This window comes from Salvelinus sp. IW2-2015, linkage group LG36, assembly GCF_002910315.2.
Source record: "Salvelinus sp. IW2-2015 linkage group LG36, ASM291031v2, whole genome shotgun sequence".
Taxonomy (NCBI): domain Eukaryota; kingdom Metazoa; phylum Chordata; class Actinopteri; order Salmoniformes; family Salmonidae; genus Salvelinus; species Salvelinus sp. IW2-2015.
Genome location: NC_036875.1, coordinates 8,362,857 through 8,381,744, shown reverse-complemented (window position 1 = coordinate 8,381,744; position 18,888 = coordinate 8,362,857). Strand labels below are relative to the sequence as shown.

At 41.7% G+C, this 18,888-nt stretch overlaps 1 protein-coding gene across 3 annotated transcripts in view; it reads left to right on the top strand.

The window, feature by feature from the left end:
• Window positions 1-12,539, top strand: part of traf3ip1 (TNF receptor-associated factor 3 interacting protein 1) — a 59,008-nt gene extending 46,469 nt beyond the window's left edge. For all 3 annotated transcript variants that reach the window (XM_070437752.1, XM_070437754.1, XM_070437753.1), the window contains 2 exons: window positions 6,809-7,032; window positions 7,193-12,539. In XM_070437752.1, coding sequence (XP_070293853.1) covers window positions 6,809-7,032; window positions 7,193-7,358 — 390 coding nt within the window. In that variant the 3' untranslated portion in view covers window positions 7,359-12,539. The remainder of the gene's footprint in view (window positions 1-6,808; window positions 7,033-7,192) is intronic.
• Window positions 12,540-18,888: the final 6,349 nt, after the last annotated feature.

The following is an 18,888-nucleotide window of genomic DNA, read 5'->3' as shown; positions in this document are numbered from 1 at the left end:
CTCATACGGGCCAAACTTTGCGCCACCTAACCCCCCCCCCACCATCAACATTACTGGCCTTGTCAGCTGTATAAAGGACTATAATGGTTTCCTTCCTGACATGATAGGGTTGAGGGTCAGTGTAATAGAGACGTTGCTCTCTTCTAATCACGGCAGACCATGGAGGGTTAAAAAATGTAAATATTGAGCTTCCCCCGTCCCCCGGTGTGACAGGTCTGAAATTACAGTGGGCTGTGATTCGTTCTTAAACGCTGACGTTTAGCAAACACCCTGATCAGGTATGACGTTATTACTCTTTGGTTTAGGATTACCCTAACTTTTAGGGAAATAGGAACTTAATAACTTCATAACTTCTCTATATATGTTTTTTTCCGCCCTTCGTGAATCAGTTTTGCCATTGTTATTGCCAATGCTTTTTCAGAACATGGCTGGACTGCTGTAAATAAAAGGGCTTTTGGAGCAGATACGGCGCTTGTATTTTGCCATATCCCGCCACACAAAGTGCACCATAGAAGAATTTGCTGTATATTTATGGGGACGACCTTCCCCATGACCTTGCAGAACACTTGTATATTATTGTAGGATACTTCTCGGAGGCCGTCTTTTTTTATTTAGACAGACTCGGGCCCTCGTAGCAGCTGCGTTTTCATAAGATTGTTTTTGTACCCTCTCCCTTTTCTTACCCCATCAAATTAGCCTTGATGAAGGTTTGCAATGTATAAATAAACGTGGCACACAAATGGATGGCTGTTGAGTGAGAGTCACGGAGGAGAAATGCCAGAATACTCTACAGAATCGGCAGGAAAATAAATAGTCCTCTCCCCACCAGGCCTGTGTCTTTGTAAACATTCACCTTTTTTTTTGTGGAAACCTACGGAAACGACCCGGCTGAATTCCATTAGCCATATTGCCCTTGTCAGTGCAGCATTTTGAGATTCCTGTGGAATGGGAGAAGGTTTCTGAGAAATACCCTCGGAGATTGGACTCCAATGCCGACCATGTCATTGCAGGTGTTATTTCTCTCAAGTCGCGTTGATCACGTCAAACGATTCCAACCACATAACCTTAACTTATCAGCTTCAACCTTTGTGACGTAGCCTCCATAATTTAATCAAGCCTTTTTTTCTCTGTCCGTCTTTTCTCGGGGGAGGTGAGGTTCCCCTTTGTACTCCTGGGTCCAGGGCAGGGAGCTCAGTTGTGGCCCCTTAGGGGGCTACACACTGACCCTAGCATCCTGTAACCCCCCCTTGCCCTTAACCTCACTCATCACCTCACTGACTCCTAGCTATTTTTATGATCTTGCTGGACATTTGGACGATGTCTTTTTTACCCGAAAAAGAGGAAACCCCTGAACAACACTGGACTTATCGTCATGGTATAATACCTAGCTTTTTGGCCCACCTCTGACACCCTCTCCGGGGACACATTTCAGGACCATTGGAGGTGGTTGGGTCTCAAACAGTGGTGTTGTGCTTTTTTTTAGGTACCTGAGCGCAATTTTCTCAAGGAAAGTTGGTATCGACATGTAGCCTATTGTATAACATCATTTTTTAAATATACAGTACCAGTCAAAAGTTTGGACACACCTACTCATTCAAGGGTTTTTCTTTATTTTTACAGTTTTCTACATTGTAGTATAATAGTGAAAACATCAAAACTATGAAATAACATATATGGAATCATATAGTAACCATTTTTTTTTTTTATAAATCAAAATATATTTTTAATTCTTCAAAGTAGCCACCCTTTGCCTTGATGACAGCTTTGCACACTCTTGGCATTCTCTCAACCAGATTCACCTGGAAAGCTTTTCCAACGTCTTGAAGGAGTTCCCAACTCATCCCAAATCATCTCAATTGGGCTGAGGTTGGGTGATTGTGGAGGCTAGGTCATCTGATGCAGCACTCCATCACTCTCCATCTTGGTCAAATAGCCCTTACACAGCCTGGAGATGTGTTTGGGTCATTGTCCAGTTGAAAACAAATGATAGTCCCACTAAGTGCAAACCAGATGAGATGGCGTATTGCTGCAGAATGCTGTGGTAGCCATGCTGGTTAAGTTAGCCTTGAATTCTAAATGAATCGCAGACAGTGTCACCAGCAAAGCACCATCACACCACCTCCGCCATGCTTCACAGTGGGAACTACACATGCGGAGATCATCGGTTCACTCTGCGTGTCACAAAGACACGGCGGGTGGAACCAAAAATCTCAAATTTGGACTCATCAGACCAAAGGATAGGTTTCCACCGGTTTGATGTCCATTGGTCATGTTTCTTGGCCAAAGCAAGTCTCTTCTTATTATTGGTGTCATTTTAGTAGTGGTTTCTTTGTAGCAATTTGACCATGAAGGCTTGATTCATGCAGTCTTCTCTGAACAGTTGATGTTGAGATGTGTCTGGTACTTGAACTCTGAAGCATTTATTTGGCCTGGAATTTCTGAGGCTGGTAACTCTAATGAACTTATRCTCTGCAGCAGAGGTAACTCTGGGTCTTCTTTTCCTGTGGCGGTACTCACGAGAGCCAGTTTCATCATAGCGCTTGATGGTTTTTGTGACTGCACTTGAAGAAACTTTTAAAGATCTTGAAATTTTCCAGATTGACTGACCTTCATGTCTTAAAGTAAATGATGGACCYTTTCTCTTTGCTTATTTGAGCTGTTCTTTCCATAATATGGACTTGTTATTTTACCAAATAGGGCTATCTTCTGTATCTTCTGCCCCTACCTTCTCTCAACACAACTGATTGGCTCAAACACATCAAGGAAAGAAATTCCACAAAGTAACTTTTAAACAAGGCACACCTATTAATGGAAATGCATTCCAGGTGACTACCTCATAAAGCTGTTTGAGTGCATGCCAAAAGTGTGGAAAGCTGTCATCAAGGCAAAGGGTGGCTAATTTGAAGAATCTCAAATATAAAATAGATTTAGATTTGCTTAACACTTTTTTGGTTACTACATGATTCCATGTGTTATATCATAGTTCTGATGTATTCGCTATTATTCTACAATGTAGAAAATAGTAAAAATAAAGAAAAACCCTGGAATGAGTAGGTGTCAAATTTTGGCTGTTCTTTTATATATAAAAGTGGGGATGAAGGAAATAAGACAAGACAAGGAAATCCTTTTGTGACTACTGAGACCATGGTAGTACTCAGACAATCTGAGGAAACATACGTTTACCTGACCACTGTCACGGGAAATGTTAATTTGTCATATACCCGAAGTATGTCATGCCACTCGTTGTTACACTGTTGTTGTGTGCGGCTTATACATTTGTCGCCTGATAATTGAGGTTGATGAAGTGGCTTATTACATCATTATGAAAGCTGATACGCCGCCCTGAAACGGTCCAGCGGTGGCTAAATTAATGTTTCTTTAATTAATGACGCCCAAGAGGTTGGTAGGTCTCTAACAGGATTCACGCATGCAACCCATTCTTCTTGTCAAACGCCTTACTTTGAAGACTGTTATTCTCCCACCCCCTCTCACCAGCTCTTTATTACCACTTCATAAATCATGTGCTTTGCATGCATTTTCTCATTAAGCAAATTAGGCATGAGAGGGTTCGGATGAATTCCACATTGTAGCTTAGCAGCCTGCACTGCAGCCAGGCCAGCAGGTCTGTGAGAAGTTTTGATCTGAAACCCCGGCATGAGACTAGAGGCCCATCAAACCCAGTTTCCACGAGACGTAACAGTAAAACATTCTGGTACTTACAAAGTTTCAGGTTTGGATTGATATACTCAGCAACACATTGTTTACAACATGAAGCCAGAGGGGACGGAGTAGTTACTTTTCCTTACACTTTCTTGTGCAAGGAAAAGCAAGATAGCAATGCATGACATATCCCTGACAACCCCTTACCTGAATGGATTGACTAGGGGCTCCTAGGAAAAAAACAGGAGAGACCGATAGAAAGGGAAATGATCCACAGCGCTCCAAGGTCTCTGCTGGGAGCCACCTGTTCCCAGGAAGGATTGCCGGCTCGGATCTCCACGGCCAACAGGGCTGGATGAGCTAATGGGAGAACCAGCCCCCCCCCCCCCCTTAAATAAATATTGTTCTTGGGTCGGGGTGAAAAATAGAAAAAGGAGCGCGCTGAGCCCAACTAGAGGCCCCTATAAAGGGCTGATTTATGCTCGCCTGGACAGAGTGCACCACGCAGACCAGGGACTAGTTTTCTTTTTGTTCTGTTTTCCTGAATTTCCGAGGGGGTCAGGCCGTGCAAGAGGACAGTAAACAGAGCGTAGCCCGGCTGGGCTTCCGCGGTGCTCCACCACAGCCGGCGGGCCGAATGAGCCGTGGCGTGTTTGTGTAGCCGCCGTGTTCACGGGGCCAAGGGAAAAGCCACCCACATTGCGGACGACCATTAGACATTTCAATCCTTGCACACTTTGCAAACCACAGAGGGAGGGGGGAGACTAGGCGGCCTGTCAGACATTTTTGKTGGTTTCCTAGAGCATAGGCAGCAGAGTTGAAGTTTGAAGTGTTTTTTTGTATAGTTAAGTTCTATGTAGTTTAGTGTGTTTTTAAGCTGTAATTATTGAGTTAGCGCGTAATAGCGCTCAACATACGTTTTGCTAACCTACCCGGCCTAACACCCAGTCTACATGACAGTTGGTCTGTTTTGAAGGGGAAGTTGTTGGGGAGTTTACACTGTCATGTAGCGGGAGTAGGATTTCTACGGCCCCGTAAAAGCAGGTGTTTCCATCTGGAGGCAAGAATGACACAAATTGGCCCAAGAGTTAAACTTGAAAGGGCGATAAGTGCAGTAGTTGTTACTGAATACTGTAGTAAAATAACTTCACTGCCACAGCCTGTTACTAAAATAAACAAGGGTTTAAGTCCACAGGAGTGCGGGTGGGTGCCGTCTAGTGTGTGTTGCGCGTCTGCAGTCCCARACACACACCGACCTGCAGACCCAGCTGAGTAAACATCCCTGGCCTTCACTGTGCCAAGGGGAGCCCCTACACTCTCCTCCCCTCCCAACTTGAAGCTGAGGGCTGTGGGGTGGCTGGGGCATAGCAGAGCAGGACCCCCCAACCACATACTACACAGAGGAGGCCTTCAGCTAGTCCCCCCACATTAGCCAGCACAATTCAGCCACGCGTTTGATCCTTATATACACAGCCTAGGTTTGTATAATTCCTGCCTAGCATTTTTTTGCCTTGAAATCCTAAACCACTAAATGCAGCCCTGCGTCTGGCTCCGTGCATTTGATACTTTTTGCTGGCCAGTGTAGAATACCTTAAGGTTTATGTGATTCGGTTGAAGTAGCCTCTCTGGTAGAGAGGAGTGTGTGTGTTTGTGCGTGCACGTTTGCAGGTGTGCGGCAGTGGCAAAGAGGTAGAGAATTCATTATGGACATCCAGAACGTATGAAGAGTTGCTTCGCAGCCCATAATGTTATCACTATGAATTGCCCTTCCTGGGACAATAAAGGCATGCTTAACTTGGCCTCAGAAACACTGGGAAACATCAAGCAGTAGCAGGGTTTTCTCTCATTCCACGGCCACCCTACGTACTTCAAAGTCCAAGATCATCATCAATCTTTGGTTCTCTCCATCCCTCCAGCCATCCTTCCTCTCTCTCACGGATGTGAATTTTCCAGAATTATTCAAGAATTCCTGCTTATCGAAGACTACTCCATTCACATATWATTGAAACTGACCTATCCCTAGCCAAAATCCAGATTATCCTAATTTTCTATGACTACAGGAATAATTTGATATTAAACTGATTCGTGGTAGTAGGCAGATTTATGCAATTGTCATGTAAACACCTTACTCTGCTTATCTTAATTTGCGTACGGTCAAATTAAAACACCTGTTTTTCTGAGCAATCGTTCACATTTTTGGGACATGTAAACACCTTAATCGGCGTTCCAGCGGTGTATGTGATCTGCGCGTGTGCCAGCACCGGTAGTGCAAGCCTCTCTCTTTAGCGTGAGTGAAGTGAGTTCGGAACAACTGAATGATTGCGTCTTAGAAATCTACTGAACATAAATATAAATGCAACATGCAACAATTTCAAAGATTTGACAGAGTTACAGTTCATCTGAGGAAATCAGTCAATTGAAATACATTCATTAGGACCTAATCTATGGATTTCATATGACTGGGAGTACAGATATGCATTCATCGTTCACATCAGTAAACCGCTCGCCGACGCCATACACGTGGTCTGCAGTTGCAAAGCCGGTTGGATGTACTGCCAAATTCTCTAAAACGACGTTGGAGGGGACTTATTAAATTCTCTGGCAACAGCGCTGGTGGACATTCCCGCAGTCAGCATGCCAATTGCACGCTCCCTTAAAACTTGAGACATCTGTGGCATTGTATTGTGTGACAAAACTGCACATTTTTAGTGGCCTTTTATTGTCCTCAGCACAAGGTGCACCTGAGTAATGATCATGCTGTTTAATCAGCTTCTTGATGTGCCACACCTGTCAGGTGGATGGATTATCTTGGTAAAGGAGAAATGCTCACTAACAGGGATGTAAACAAATGTGATATTTCAGTTTATGAAACATGGGACGATTTTCTGCATTTATCAGAGTGCCATGAGGTAGCCTTATTTCAGATGTGTCCATGTAAACCGGATTATTGGTGAAATCGTTATTCTTGCAAAGCATGTAAACTTCTGAATCAAACTATTATATTAAATTATCCACAATAATCACATTGTGTGCATGTAACCGTACTCTGTTGTAGTAAAAATCTCTTGGCTTCTCTCCTCCATCACTCAATCCATCCCTCCATCTCTCCTATCTATCTATCCATCCTTCCCTTCATCCCTCTCTCCAGACGCAAAGCCTGGTGTCGGAGGCGGCCAGGAAGAAGGAGAGGGAGCTGGTGTCCAGGGAGATCGAACGGCTGCGCTCGTCCATCCAGACGGTGTGCCGCAGCGCCCTGCCCCTGGGCAAGATCATGGACTACATCCAGGAGGACATGGACGCCATGCAGAACGAGCTGCACACCTGGAGGAGGGAGAACAAGGAGCATGCGCAGGCCCTGCTGCAGGAACAGAGGTTAGAGGGCAACACGCACACACACACTTTACACACTAAAGCCTGGAGGGAGAACACACAGGCCCTGCTGCAGCAACAGATGTAGAAAACCCACAACCCATTCTCACACACACACACACACAGGACTGACATTACATTTTGTGGTGTGTGTCATTTCTAGAGTGACGGACAACGCCGTGGAGCCTCTGAAGGCCGAGCTAGCCGAGCTGGAGCAGCTGATCAAGGAGCAGCAGGACAAGATCTGCGCTGTCAAGTCCAACGTCCTGAAGAACGAGGATAAGATCCAGAAGATGGTGACCAGCATCAACTTCTCCTCGCGAACATGAGGGGGAGCCAAGGTCCAAATAAAGGGGTTCGCTCCCTTAAAAAAATAAATGTTTGGGTGAGCCTGGGTTCTTACTTAGTCTGGCAACATCCGAAATGATAGAGGAGGCCTCAGCTGCACTTTCATTCCTTTCATCAATGTTCCCTCTAAACTTGTGCGTGTGCGTGGGCGCGCACTTCCTCCAGGACTGCAGTGCAGAAGAAATGCCATGCTGCGCAGAGACTGCAAGAGATTGAACTTCACTGAGTTCACCCCATTAGTTTGCACAATATAGATCAAAGTTTTTTCTGTGATCGAATCAACATCAATTCAGCCCCTTTTCAATGCAACAAACCAAAACAAATCTAACTTTGCAAGATTGAGTCTGTGATTTTGCTGTAGGCAGAGCCAGAGCGCAACGGAGTAGAATTCTATTGGCAAGGGTAGCCRACTAGCGGTCTTTCACCCATGAGTCAATGCGGGCAGCGTAGCCTAGTGGTTAGAGCGTTGGACTTGTAACTGAAAGGTTGCAAGTTCGAATCCCCGAGCTGACAAGGTACAKATCTGTCGTTCTGCCCCTACCCCTGAACAAGGCACTAGGCCGRCATTGAAAATAAGAATTTGTTSTTAACTGACTTGCCTAGTTAAATAAAGGTAATAAAAATAAATGCGCAGTTCAGATCAGCGCAGAGCGTGTGCACATTTGTTGATATTCTTTGCTAGTAATCAAGTTATTAGACCAGTTATAGATAAGTATAGGTCAGCCATGAGTTGTTACTGCTTCCTACAAGAGCACAAAATATGTAGGATACATTTCAAGCTGTCTTTGAAAAGCCAGTCAGGTAAAAAGCTAAAGATTAAAGGGGCGGTATTGAATTTTGAGACGGGCTTGAATATGCAAATAAGCCAATATACTGTATGGTAATAATAATTAGTTGTATTTTATAAAGTGTTTCTTGCATCATACAACGCAATACAATGCACTTTACAATCACCTATTTGGCCCATGGTGTTACAGACCAAGTAAAAAATGATTAATTAATATCAAGCCCTTTGTTTTTTTGTGTGTTTTTTTTTAAGTATCATGCAATTTTAGGCCTGCATAGAACACCATATATAGTCTACTGTAGGCTATATCATTGAAATCAAAAGCTTTTTCCATGTGAAAATGTTATGGGATTTGCTCCATTGGTTTTTTTGGTAGGCCTACATTATTTTCAAATTCCACAATAGCCATTGGCTACTGTCTAAAACTGTAAGGGTACAGCCTCAGTGTTCACTGTAAATGTGTGCCGAAAGTTGCACAGAATTCTCACAATGCTCAAGTTTCCGCTCACAAAACCAAAAATTTGCTCAGTGCCCCCAAAAAATTTAGGGAACGTTGGTTGTCATGTCATGATGAGAAGAAACGCCCCGCTTTTATCACCCCCTCTCTTTTCATGGTGCCTTTGTGGAACGTACACACACACACTAACTGACTGGTTATGGAGAGGCTAGAGAAAGTTTGGACACCTGTGCTAGAGAAAATAGTAAAAATAAAGAAAAACCCTTGAATGAGTAGGTGTCCAAACTTTTGACTGGTACTGTATATAAAAAAAATCCACATCCAACATTTGATACACACGTGTAATATTTAAATATGTCTGTCAATTAACAATTCTGCTGTTCTTCAAAGCCTCTAAAAAGCAATAGATCCGAGGTGTGTTTAACGGCTAGGCAGTCGCGAGTAGGAGAATACATGTTCCTCCTGGCAACCACTAGCCGTCGGCAAGACAGCAGGGCTCTATGCTGACTTTATTTTATTTTTACAAGGAGCACGTGTGCACCTAAGTTGAAAAATGTAGGCACACACAAAGAAATTTAGCAGCACAATGAAAAATATTTGAGATATTAAAGCTAGAATCCTTCATTTTTCTAGGTGTACTGGTGCTCCTAAATACAAATTCCAGGTTGCACAGCAAAACATTTAGGCTGACATAATTAGTTGTCAGTCATGTTTTTAGGATGCCGATTTAAAATTCTGTAGATAATGTTCCCAAATTGCATGTGAACTTATTGCGCTGTTTGTGATTTGGGAGTTCAAAACTTGATCGTTCTTTCATCTGAATTGGTTTTCAGAAAAACTTATAACCAATCTATCCCATATGACATCTTTTATGGAGTTTAATTTACATATTTTTATATAATTTTTTTTTTWATCTAAATGATTTATAAGATGAAGCAATACTAAGGTGGTGAAATTGCCCTACAATATAAACCACATGGTTAATAAATGTAGAAAAAAGTGGACCCCAGTTCAATTCCCTAACAACCTCACAATTTATAGTAACATGTTTATTTGTCCATGCTGAAAATAACACTGTTTTTCGCAACACTTGTTTCACTTCCAAAGGTTCCAATGGTTACTTAAATTGGATAGAGATCCAAACTGTACACTTCTAACATTTACGTAGTTAGATATTTAACTTCTTACACAAGTGGAAACAAGTAATACTGTGTACAGATTTTAATCCATAATTTATTATAGCAGGATTATTAGCTAGTAGGGTCGGGCGGTATCCAGATTTTCATATCCTCATGCCGTCCTTCTCTCATCCCGGGATTTATGGTATTACCGGTTTAATACACAAGGGGGTGCCAAAATACACAGAAAAAGCACATTGGGCGTCTACCAGAATGCTAACAAAATTTGTGCAAGTAATAGCTCATTTCCATGGAGGCTGCTAGCTAAATATGCTAAGGAATGCAAATAGAAATAAACMAATTGCAAAGACAAACAATCCAGCTCATGAAGTTATACATATGTACGGTTGAAGTCGGAAGTTTACATACACCTCAGCCAAATGCATTTAAACTCAGTTTTTCACAATTCATGACATTTAATCCTAGTAAACATTCCCTGTCTTAGGTCAGTTAGGATCACCACTTTATGAATGTGAAATGTCAGAATAATAGTAGAGAGAATGATTTTATTTCAGCTTTTATTTCTTTCATCACATTCCCAGTTGGTCAGAAGTTTACATACACTCAATTAGTATTTGGTAGCAATGCCTTTAAATTGTTTAACGTGGGTCAAACGTTTTGGCTAGCCTTCCACAAGCGTCCCACAATAAGTTGGGGGAATTCTGGCCCATTCCTCCTGGCAGAGCTGGTGTAACTGAGTCAGGTTTGTAGGCCTCCATGCTCGCACATGCTTTTTCAGTTCTGCCCACAAATGTTCTATATGTTTGAGGTCAGGGCTTTGTGATGGCCACTAGAATACCTTGACTTTGTTGTCCTTAAGCCATTTTTCCACAACTTTGGAAGTATGCTTGGGGTCATTGTACATTTGGGAGACCCATTTGCGACCAAGCTTTAACTTCCTGACTGATGTCTTGAGATGTTGCTTCAATATCTCCACATAATTTTCCTGCCTCATGATGCCATCTATTTTGTGAAGTGCACCAGTCCCTCCTGCAGCAAAGCACCGACCACAACATGATGCCACCCCCGTGCTTCACGGTTGGGATGGTGTTCTTCGGCTTGCAAGCCTCCCCCTTTTTCCTCCAAACATAACGATGGCCATTATGGCCAAACAGTTCTATTTTTGTTTCATCAGACCAGAGGACATTTCTCCAAAAAGTARGATTTTTGTCCCCATGTGCAGTTGCAAACCGTAGTCTGGCTTTTTTATGGCTGTTTTGGAGCAGTGGCTTTTCCTTGCTCGAGCGGCCTTTTAGGTTATGTCAATATAGGACTCGGTTTACTGTGGATATAGATACTTTTGTACCTGTTTCCTCCAGCATCTTCACAAGGTCCTTTGCTGTTGTTCTGGGATTGATTTGCACTTTTCGCACCAAAGTACGTTGTTCTCTCCTTCCTGAGCGGTATCAAGGCTCCGTGGTCCCATGGTGTTTATCCTTGCGTACTATTGTTTGTACAGATGAACGTGGTACCTTCAGGTGTTTGGAAATTGCTTCCAAGGTTGAACCAGACTTGTGGAGGTCTCCAGTTTATTTTCTGATKTCTTGTCCGATTTCTTTTSATTTTCCCATGATGTCAGGCGAAGAGGCACTGAGTTTGAAGGTAGGTCTTGAAATACATCCACAGGTACACCTCCAATTGACAAAAATTCTGTCAATTAGCCTATCAGAAGCTTCTAAAGCCATGACATAATATCTGGAATTTTCCAAGCTGTTTAAAGGCACAGTCAATTTAGTGTATGTAAACTTCTGACCCACTGGAATGGTGATACAGTGAAATAATCTGTCTATAAACAAATGTTGAAAAAATTACTTTTATCATGCACAAAGCAGATGTCCTAACCGACTTGCCAAAACTATAGTTTGTTAACAATACATTTGTGGAGTGGTTGAAAAACGCATTTTAATGACTCCAACCTAAGTGTATGTAAACTTCTGACTTCATCTGTGTATATATATATATATGTGTGTGTGTGTGTGTATTTAAAAATGTATATATAAAAATGCTTTGAAAAACGTAAAATAAATAGTTTAATTGGTATTGAAAAACCATCCCATGGCTATTTCCAAATACTCTGATACCGCCCAAGCCTAACATTGGAATGCAAAAGAAGTAACACTTTTAAATAAATTGCTCTTAAACCTGTGTAGTAACGCTGTAATGACTTAAGTAACAGCATCAGGGTATTCTAACATAGTGCTTGAGCAATTTAATCTAAAGTGTTACTCAAAATTCAAAAGGCACTCTCACATCTGAGCGATCTTTTTTTTTTATACCTTTTTTTGATTTTGTGGRGTAGAGAAAGTTAAGATATCAGACAGGGGAGGTGATATTAATAATACTCTGAGTAAAATATATTGTTTTTGGATTTTCACACTCCAGACATTATTTCCTTAAGATCTTAATGATGAAATGCGTATATTATGTTGTGAATTTTAATATGAATTATGTCCCTATTTCAGATTACTCAGATTACGTTTTTCTTAAGATGTACCCAATGATTTATTAAAACTTGCTCGGTAGGTCGATGTCCTCGTTGTGGTTTTACAGACATGTTATTTACACACTTTATTTGAATATTTATGAAATGCATATTGTTATATTTGGTAGCACCTATTTGTTTTTCTTTCGCCTCCATCCCCTTTCGATGCGTGGAACGGATGTGGGTGGGGCTAGGTTTACATAAGGGTGCTCATTTTTTTTTTTTTTCACGGTGAGGCCGATACGTAAGCTTATTAAAGATCAGTGATACTATCAAGAGCAGTGTGCAATCTAAAGTGTTACTAAAATAATATACTGTACAATAAATAGTTTTTACTGAATGTCCTGTAAAGCAAGGGCCCATTTCTGAACTCTTATTTCTTTAAATTAGTTATTTCCATATATTTTTAAGTAAGGACTGTTTACGTTAAACTATTTGTACCATTCCCACAGTTGCTCTTTTAACTGTATATTATGTCTATCATAGTTCACAAATTTGTATAATTTTGTAGTGATGTGAAATAAATGGTTACATTTAAATAAAATAACTTTGTCCTTTTGATTTAGTTTTTTAAAAGTAGTAACTTATTACACAACAATAAGCAAGGAGGGTCTGGGATTGAGTTTGGTTTAGGGAATACTGCAGACTCTTTGCTAACGTGAGGTAAACATTACAATGGCATCTTAATAACTGCTCTGGATATCTCACGTTGCATACTGAGCAGATGACAAACGACCAGAGTTTGTGTTTCTGACTGGTTCACCCAAAGTCCTCCTGGTGTCTGGCACGACCGAGTCACACTTGCAAGGAGACCCTCTCCTTTGAAGGCTGGCCCAACGTGACATAACTCAAAACATTTACATTTTCTTTAAAAAGCTCTGTATTATAACATCAGCCGCTGGACTGTTTTTTGGCAAGCCACAAAACAGCTGTGATGCACACAAAATAATTGAGAACCTCAAACTTTAAGTGCGGTTTTGGTCATTTGGGATAGAAGTTAAGATTTTAGAAGCCCCTTTATAAAGGCAAGTGGACACCTGCTTAAAGTAAAGACTCTGGCCTTGGTCTGAAGTGGAATAGTTGGATTAGTGCAGGCTGTAGTAGTGCACATGCAGCCACTACTCCCATTGTCCCTCTGCGTTTGCCCTCCTCTTGTAGGACTCAAGAAAGAGGGTAAACTCTCCTGGAAGACTGAAGTGACTTGTGCCACGTGTAGGGTTTATATAATGGCTGTCTCTTCACCTTTAGAAAGGACAAGGCTCATCCAACTCAAGTGTTTGGACACTGAGCTTCAGAACGGTTTTCTTTGCTAATGAGCGACTTAATTCAGTGAGTGGGCCCCTAATATACCCACCACCCTTCAGTTATACCCAACAATTTACCACTTTACTCAAATCCATTATGTTAAATGGCATGAAAGAGTAGCTAGACACAAACATAGCCATGATATAAAGCATAGACTTTTAAAATGAAGCAACATGTTTGACAGATTCCCTTTTCCACTGTTGAGCAGCCTCGGTGTTTACAGAGCTGGGAGGTTCAGGATCCCTACGGTCCAGTCTGTTCAGAGTGACACATTGAGCCGCCTGGCCTCCCCTGTTTATTTTTAGAGGCCGCCGTCCAGGGTTCAGCTGTCGTCAGGCAGCAATAAGCCATGCCTGCACACCACCTCCCCCGACGTGAAACCTTCAACAGCGGCACAGTCAAGTCACCTACCTGAATTAAACAGTGAGTTGAAATTCTGCCTCGCATTAAGCCACCCGACTGACTCACACTCTCAACTCACAGACTGACTGTTGGTCCTAGACCCTAGTCTGTCTGCGTCCTTGTAACCCATGAAAGAAGCTTTATTCTCAGGCCATAGGTGCTGAGTCCTACCGCTTTCAAATACTGTTCAAAAAGGTTATTAATAACCATGTCACTGGTCCACTGAGCCGTAAGTCAACTTACATCAAAGAAAATGAAGACACCTTTTCATTTGTCTAGTGTATGTGTGTGGTCACTACAGTACCAGTCAAAAGTTTGGACACACCTACTTTTCTACATTGTAGAATAATAGTGAAGACATTAAAACACACAAGGAATCATGTGGTAACCAAAAAAGTGTTAAACAAATCAAAATATATGCTATTTTAGATTCTTTGAATTAGCCACCCTTTGCCTTGATGACAGCTTTGCCAAGAGTGTGCATTCTCTCAACCAGCTTCACCTGGAATGCTTTTCTAACAGTCTTGAAGGAGTTCCCACATATGCTGAGCACTTGTTGGCTGCTTTCCCTTCACTCTGTGGTCCAACTCATCTCAAACCATCTCAATTGGGTTGAGGTCAATGATTGTGGAGGCCAGGTCATCTGATGCAGCACTCCATCACTCTCTTTGGTCTAATAGTCCTTACACAGCCTGGAGGTGTGTTGTGTCAAGTGATAGTCCCWATAAGCACTGCATAATGGTGTATCGCTGCAGAATGCTGTGGTAGCCATGCTGGCTAAATAAATCACTGACATTGTCACCAGCAAAGCACCATCACACCATCTCCTCTATGCTTCACGGTGGGAACCACACATGCGGAGAGCATCCGTTCACCTACTCTACATCTCACAAAGATGCGGTTGGAACCAAAATCTCTCATTTGGACTCATCAGACCAAAGGACAGATTTACACCGGTCTAATGTCCATTGCTCATGTTTCTTGGCACGAGCAAGTCTCTTCTTCTTATTGGTGTGCTTTTTTTTGTGGTTTCTTTGCAGCAATTTGACTATGAATGCCTGATTAACACAGTCTCCTCTGAACAGTTGATGTTGACATGTCTGTTACTTGAACTCTGAAGCATTTATTTGGGCTGCAATTGGAGGTGCAGTTAACTCTAATGAACTAATCCTCTGCAGCAGAGGTAACTCTTGGTCTTCCTTTACTGTGGCGGTCCTCATGAGAGCTAGTTTCATCATAGCGTATGATGGTTTTTGCGACTGTACTTGAAACTTTCAAAGTTCTTGAAATTTTCCAGATTGACTGACCTTCATGTCTAAAAGTAATCATGGACTGTCGTTTCTCTTTGCTTATTTGAGCTGTGCTTGCCGTAATATTACCAAATAGGGCTATCTTCTTTATACCAGTCCTACCTTGTCACAACACAATTGATTGTCTCAAATGCATTAAGAAGGAAAGAAATTCCACAAAATAACTTAACAGGGCACACCTGTCAATTGAAATGCATTCCAGGTGACTACCTCATGAAGCTGGTTGAGAGAATACCAAGAGTGTGCAAAGCTGTCAAGGCAAAGGGTGGATACTTTTGAAGAATCTGAAATATAAAATGTATTTTGATTGAACACTTTTTTGGTTACTACATGATTCCATATGTGTTTTTTCCATATTTGATGTCTTCACTATTATTCTACAATGTAGAAAATAGTAAAAATAAAGAAAAACCCTAGAATGAGTAGGTGTGTCCAAACTTTTGACTGGTACTGTACATTATTCATGATAATGATATTGATCAGTATTATACTCAAGGCTATATTTGAATCAGAAATTGGTATACTGTGGAAGCTACGACCTATTCAATTAAATGTCTGTTAACAAAAAAAAAAGCAATGATTTGGGAATGCAACCTTCTGTCCCGTGAATTTGAGCCTTATCTCAGCAAGCAGACAAGTAACATAACTTGTTAAATTCATATTAGGGTGATGACTACATTGGTGACACAGTGGCACCATAATATCTCCAAACTTCACTCCCACAAATTTCCGAAAGGCATTGGATTGGTGTAGGCATGGGCTAGAGGGAGTTTCAACTATATTTCTTATATCAGTCATTTCCTTTAAATCAGTGAAGAGACGTGAACAAGGGCACAATTCGGGAGAAAGGAGTTTATTATTGGGATGCAACCTGTATCAGAATAGAGTACCACAGTATAAGTCATAATACCCATAATACCCAACCTCGCGGTCAAACGGAAATGGTTCCAATAGTTTTTCCACCATTCATTTTTCCCCATAGGGGATTTTAGAAACACTTAATAAGGGCTGTGTTTCATGTAGGCTTTCCCTGACGTGATGTTTTGATAACTGTGTAAATCTCCCCAAAATGAAATGCTAATTAGCTGCTAATGTGGCTATCATAAAGAACTACAAATGCCATGATGATGATCTGAACAAGACTGCCGAATCAAGGCAAAGGTAATAATCTCTGGATTAACTAAATGTAGTAATGAATCAATTGGCTACATTTTCTTTAAATGGACAATTCTGTGAACTGTCTTGTGCAAATGTTCAATTGACAATACCTGTTAGCAAAGGTGTCAGCTAGAGAGCACTTGCAGGAGCTTGCAGGTATTGAAGTTTTGCATTGTCTACTTTGTTGCTAATTTGCATTTTCGAGAGAAAATGGAACCGAATATATTGATAAGTCAACTTGTCCGAGAGAGATTTGCATGGTTATCCAAATGTCACGCCAGGGTAAGCCTACATGAAACCCAGCCCTTATTTTAAAAGTTTCTAAAATCCCCTATGGGAAAAATGAATGGTGGAAAAGCTATTGGAACCATTTCCCTGTTTGACCGCTAGGTTTTATTGGTATTATGACAACTCCACTGTATGTCACACCCTGATCTTTTTCACCTGTCTTTGTGCTTGTCTCCACCCGCCTCCAGGTGTCACCCATATTCCCCATTAACCCCAGTGTATTTATACCTGTGTTCTCCGTTTGTCTGTTGCCAGTTCGTTTGCTTCATCAAGCCTACCAGCGGTTTTGCCTTGCTCCTGTCTTGTTCTAGTTCCTGTTTTCCCGGTTTTGACCATTCTACCTGCCCCGACCCTGAGCCTGCCGTTATGTACCTTATGGACTCTGATCTGGATTACTGACCTCTGCCTGCCCTTGACCTGTAGTTTTGCCTGCCCCTGGTTCTAGTAATACACTTTTGTTACTTCGACACTGTCTGCATCTGGGTCTTCTCCTGAAACGTGATAGTACGAACTGGCCATGACTGACCCAGCAGACTCAGACCAGCTCCACAATGCGGTCTCTCTCCAAGGAGGCACCATTGGAAGACACGAGGAGCTACTTTAATGTCTTGAATACATCATTTAAACATTCACAGTGTAGGTTGAAAAAAGTTAGTGAACTCCTTGGCTAATGACTTCTCCAAAAGCTAATTGGAGACAGGTAACCTGGAGTTCTATCAATGAGATGAGATTGGAGATGGTTAGAGCTGCCCTGCCCTATTAAAAAAAACACTCACAATTTGAGTTTGGTATTCACAAGAAGCATTGTCTGATGTGAATAATGCCTCGAACAAAAGTGATCTCAGAAAACCTAAGATTAAGAATTGTTTACTTGCATAAAGCTGGAAATGGTTACAAAAGTATCTCTAAAAGCCTTGATGTTCATCAGTCCACGGTAAGACAAATAAAAATGGAGAAAGTTCAGCACTGTTGCCACTCTCCCTAGGAGTGGCTGTCATGCAAAGATGACTGCAAGAGCACAACGCAGAATGCTCAATGAGGTTAAGAAGAATCCTAGAGTGTCAGCTAAAGACTTACAGAAATCTCTGGAACTTGCTAACAACTCTGTTGACGAGTCTACAATACGTAAAACACTAAACAAGAATGGTGTTTATGGGAGGACACCACGGAAGAAGTCACTGCTGTCAAAAAAAACATTGCTGCAAATCTGAAGTTTGCAAAAGAGCACCTGGATGTTCCACAGCGCTACTGGCAAAATATTCTGTGGACAGATTAAACTAAAGTTGAGTTGTTTGGAAGGAACACACAATACTGTGTGGAGAAAAAAGGGCACAGCACACCATCAAAATCTCATCCCAACTGTAAAGTGTGGTGGAGCGAGCATCATGGTTTGGGGCTGCCTGGACAGTTTGTTATCATTGACGGAAAAATTAATTCCCAAGTTTATCAAGACATTTTACAGGAGAATGTTAGGCTATCTGTTCACCAATTGAAGCTCAGAAGTTGAGTGATGCAACAGGACAACAACCTAAAACACAGAAGTAAATCAACAACAGAATGGCTTCAACAGAAGAAAATACGCCTTCTGGAGTGGCCCAGTCAGAGTCCTGACCTCAACCCGATTTGAGAAGCTGTGGCATGAACTTAAGAGAGCGGTTCACATCAGACATCCCAAGAATACTGCTGAACTGAAACAGTTTTGTAAAGAGGAATGGTCCAAAATTCCTCCTAACGTTGTGCAGGTCTGATCCGCAACTACAGAAAACATTTGGTTGAGGTTATTGCTGCCAAAGGAGGGTCAACCAGTTATTAAATCCAAGGGTTCACATACTTTTTCCACCCTGCACTGTGAATGTTTACACAGTGTTTTCAAAAAGACACTAAAACATATAATTGTTTGTGTTATTAGTTTAAGCAGACTGTGTTTGTCTATTGTTGTGACTTAGATGAAGATCAGATTACATTTTTTTACACCAATTTATGCAGAAATCCAGGTAATTCCAAAGGGTTCACATACTTTTTCTTGCCACTGTAGGCTGTCCCCAGCCGAACGGCTATACAGGCTTCACACAAAGAGTTGCCTGTATTGCAGGACTACTGGTCATTTTGTGGCCACCTGTCCACTAAAAGACCAGGCTCACCGG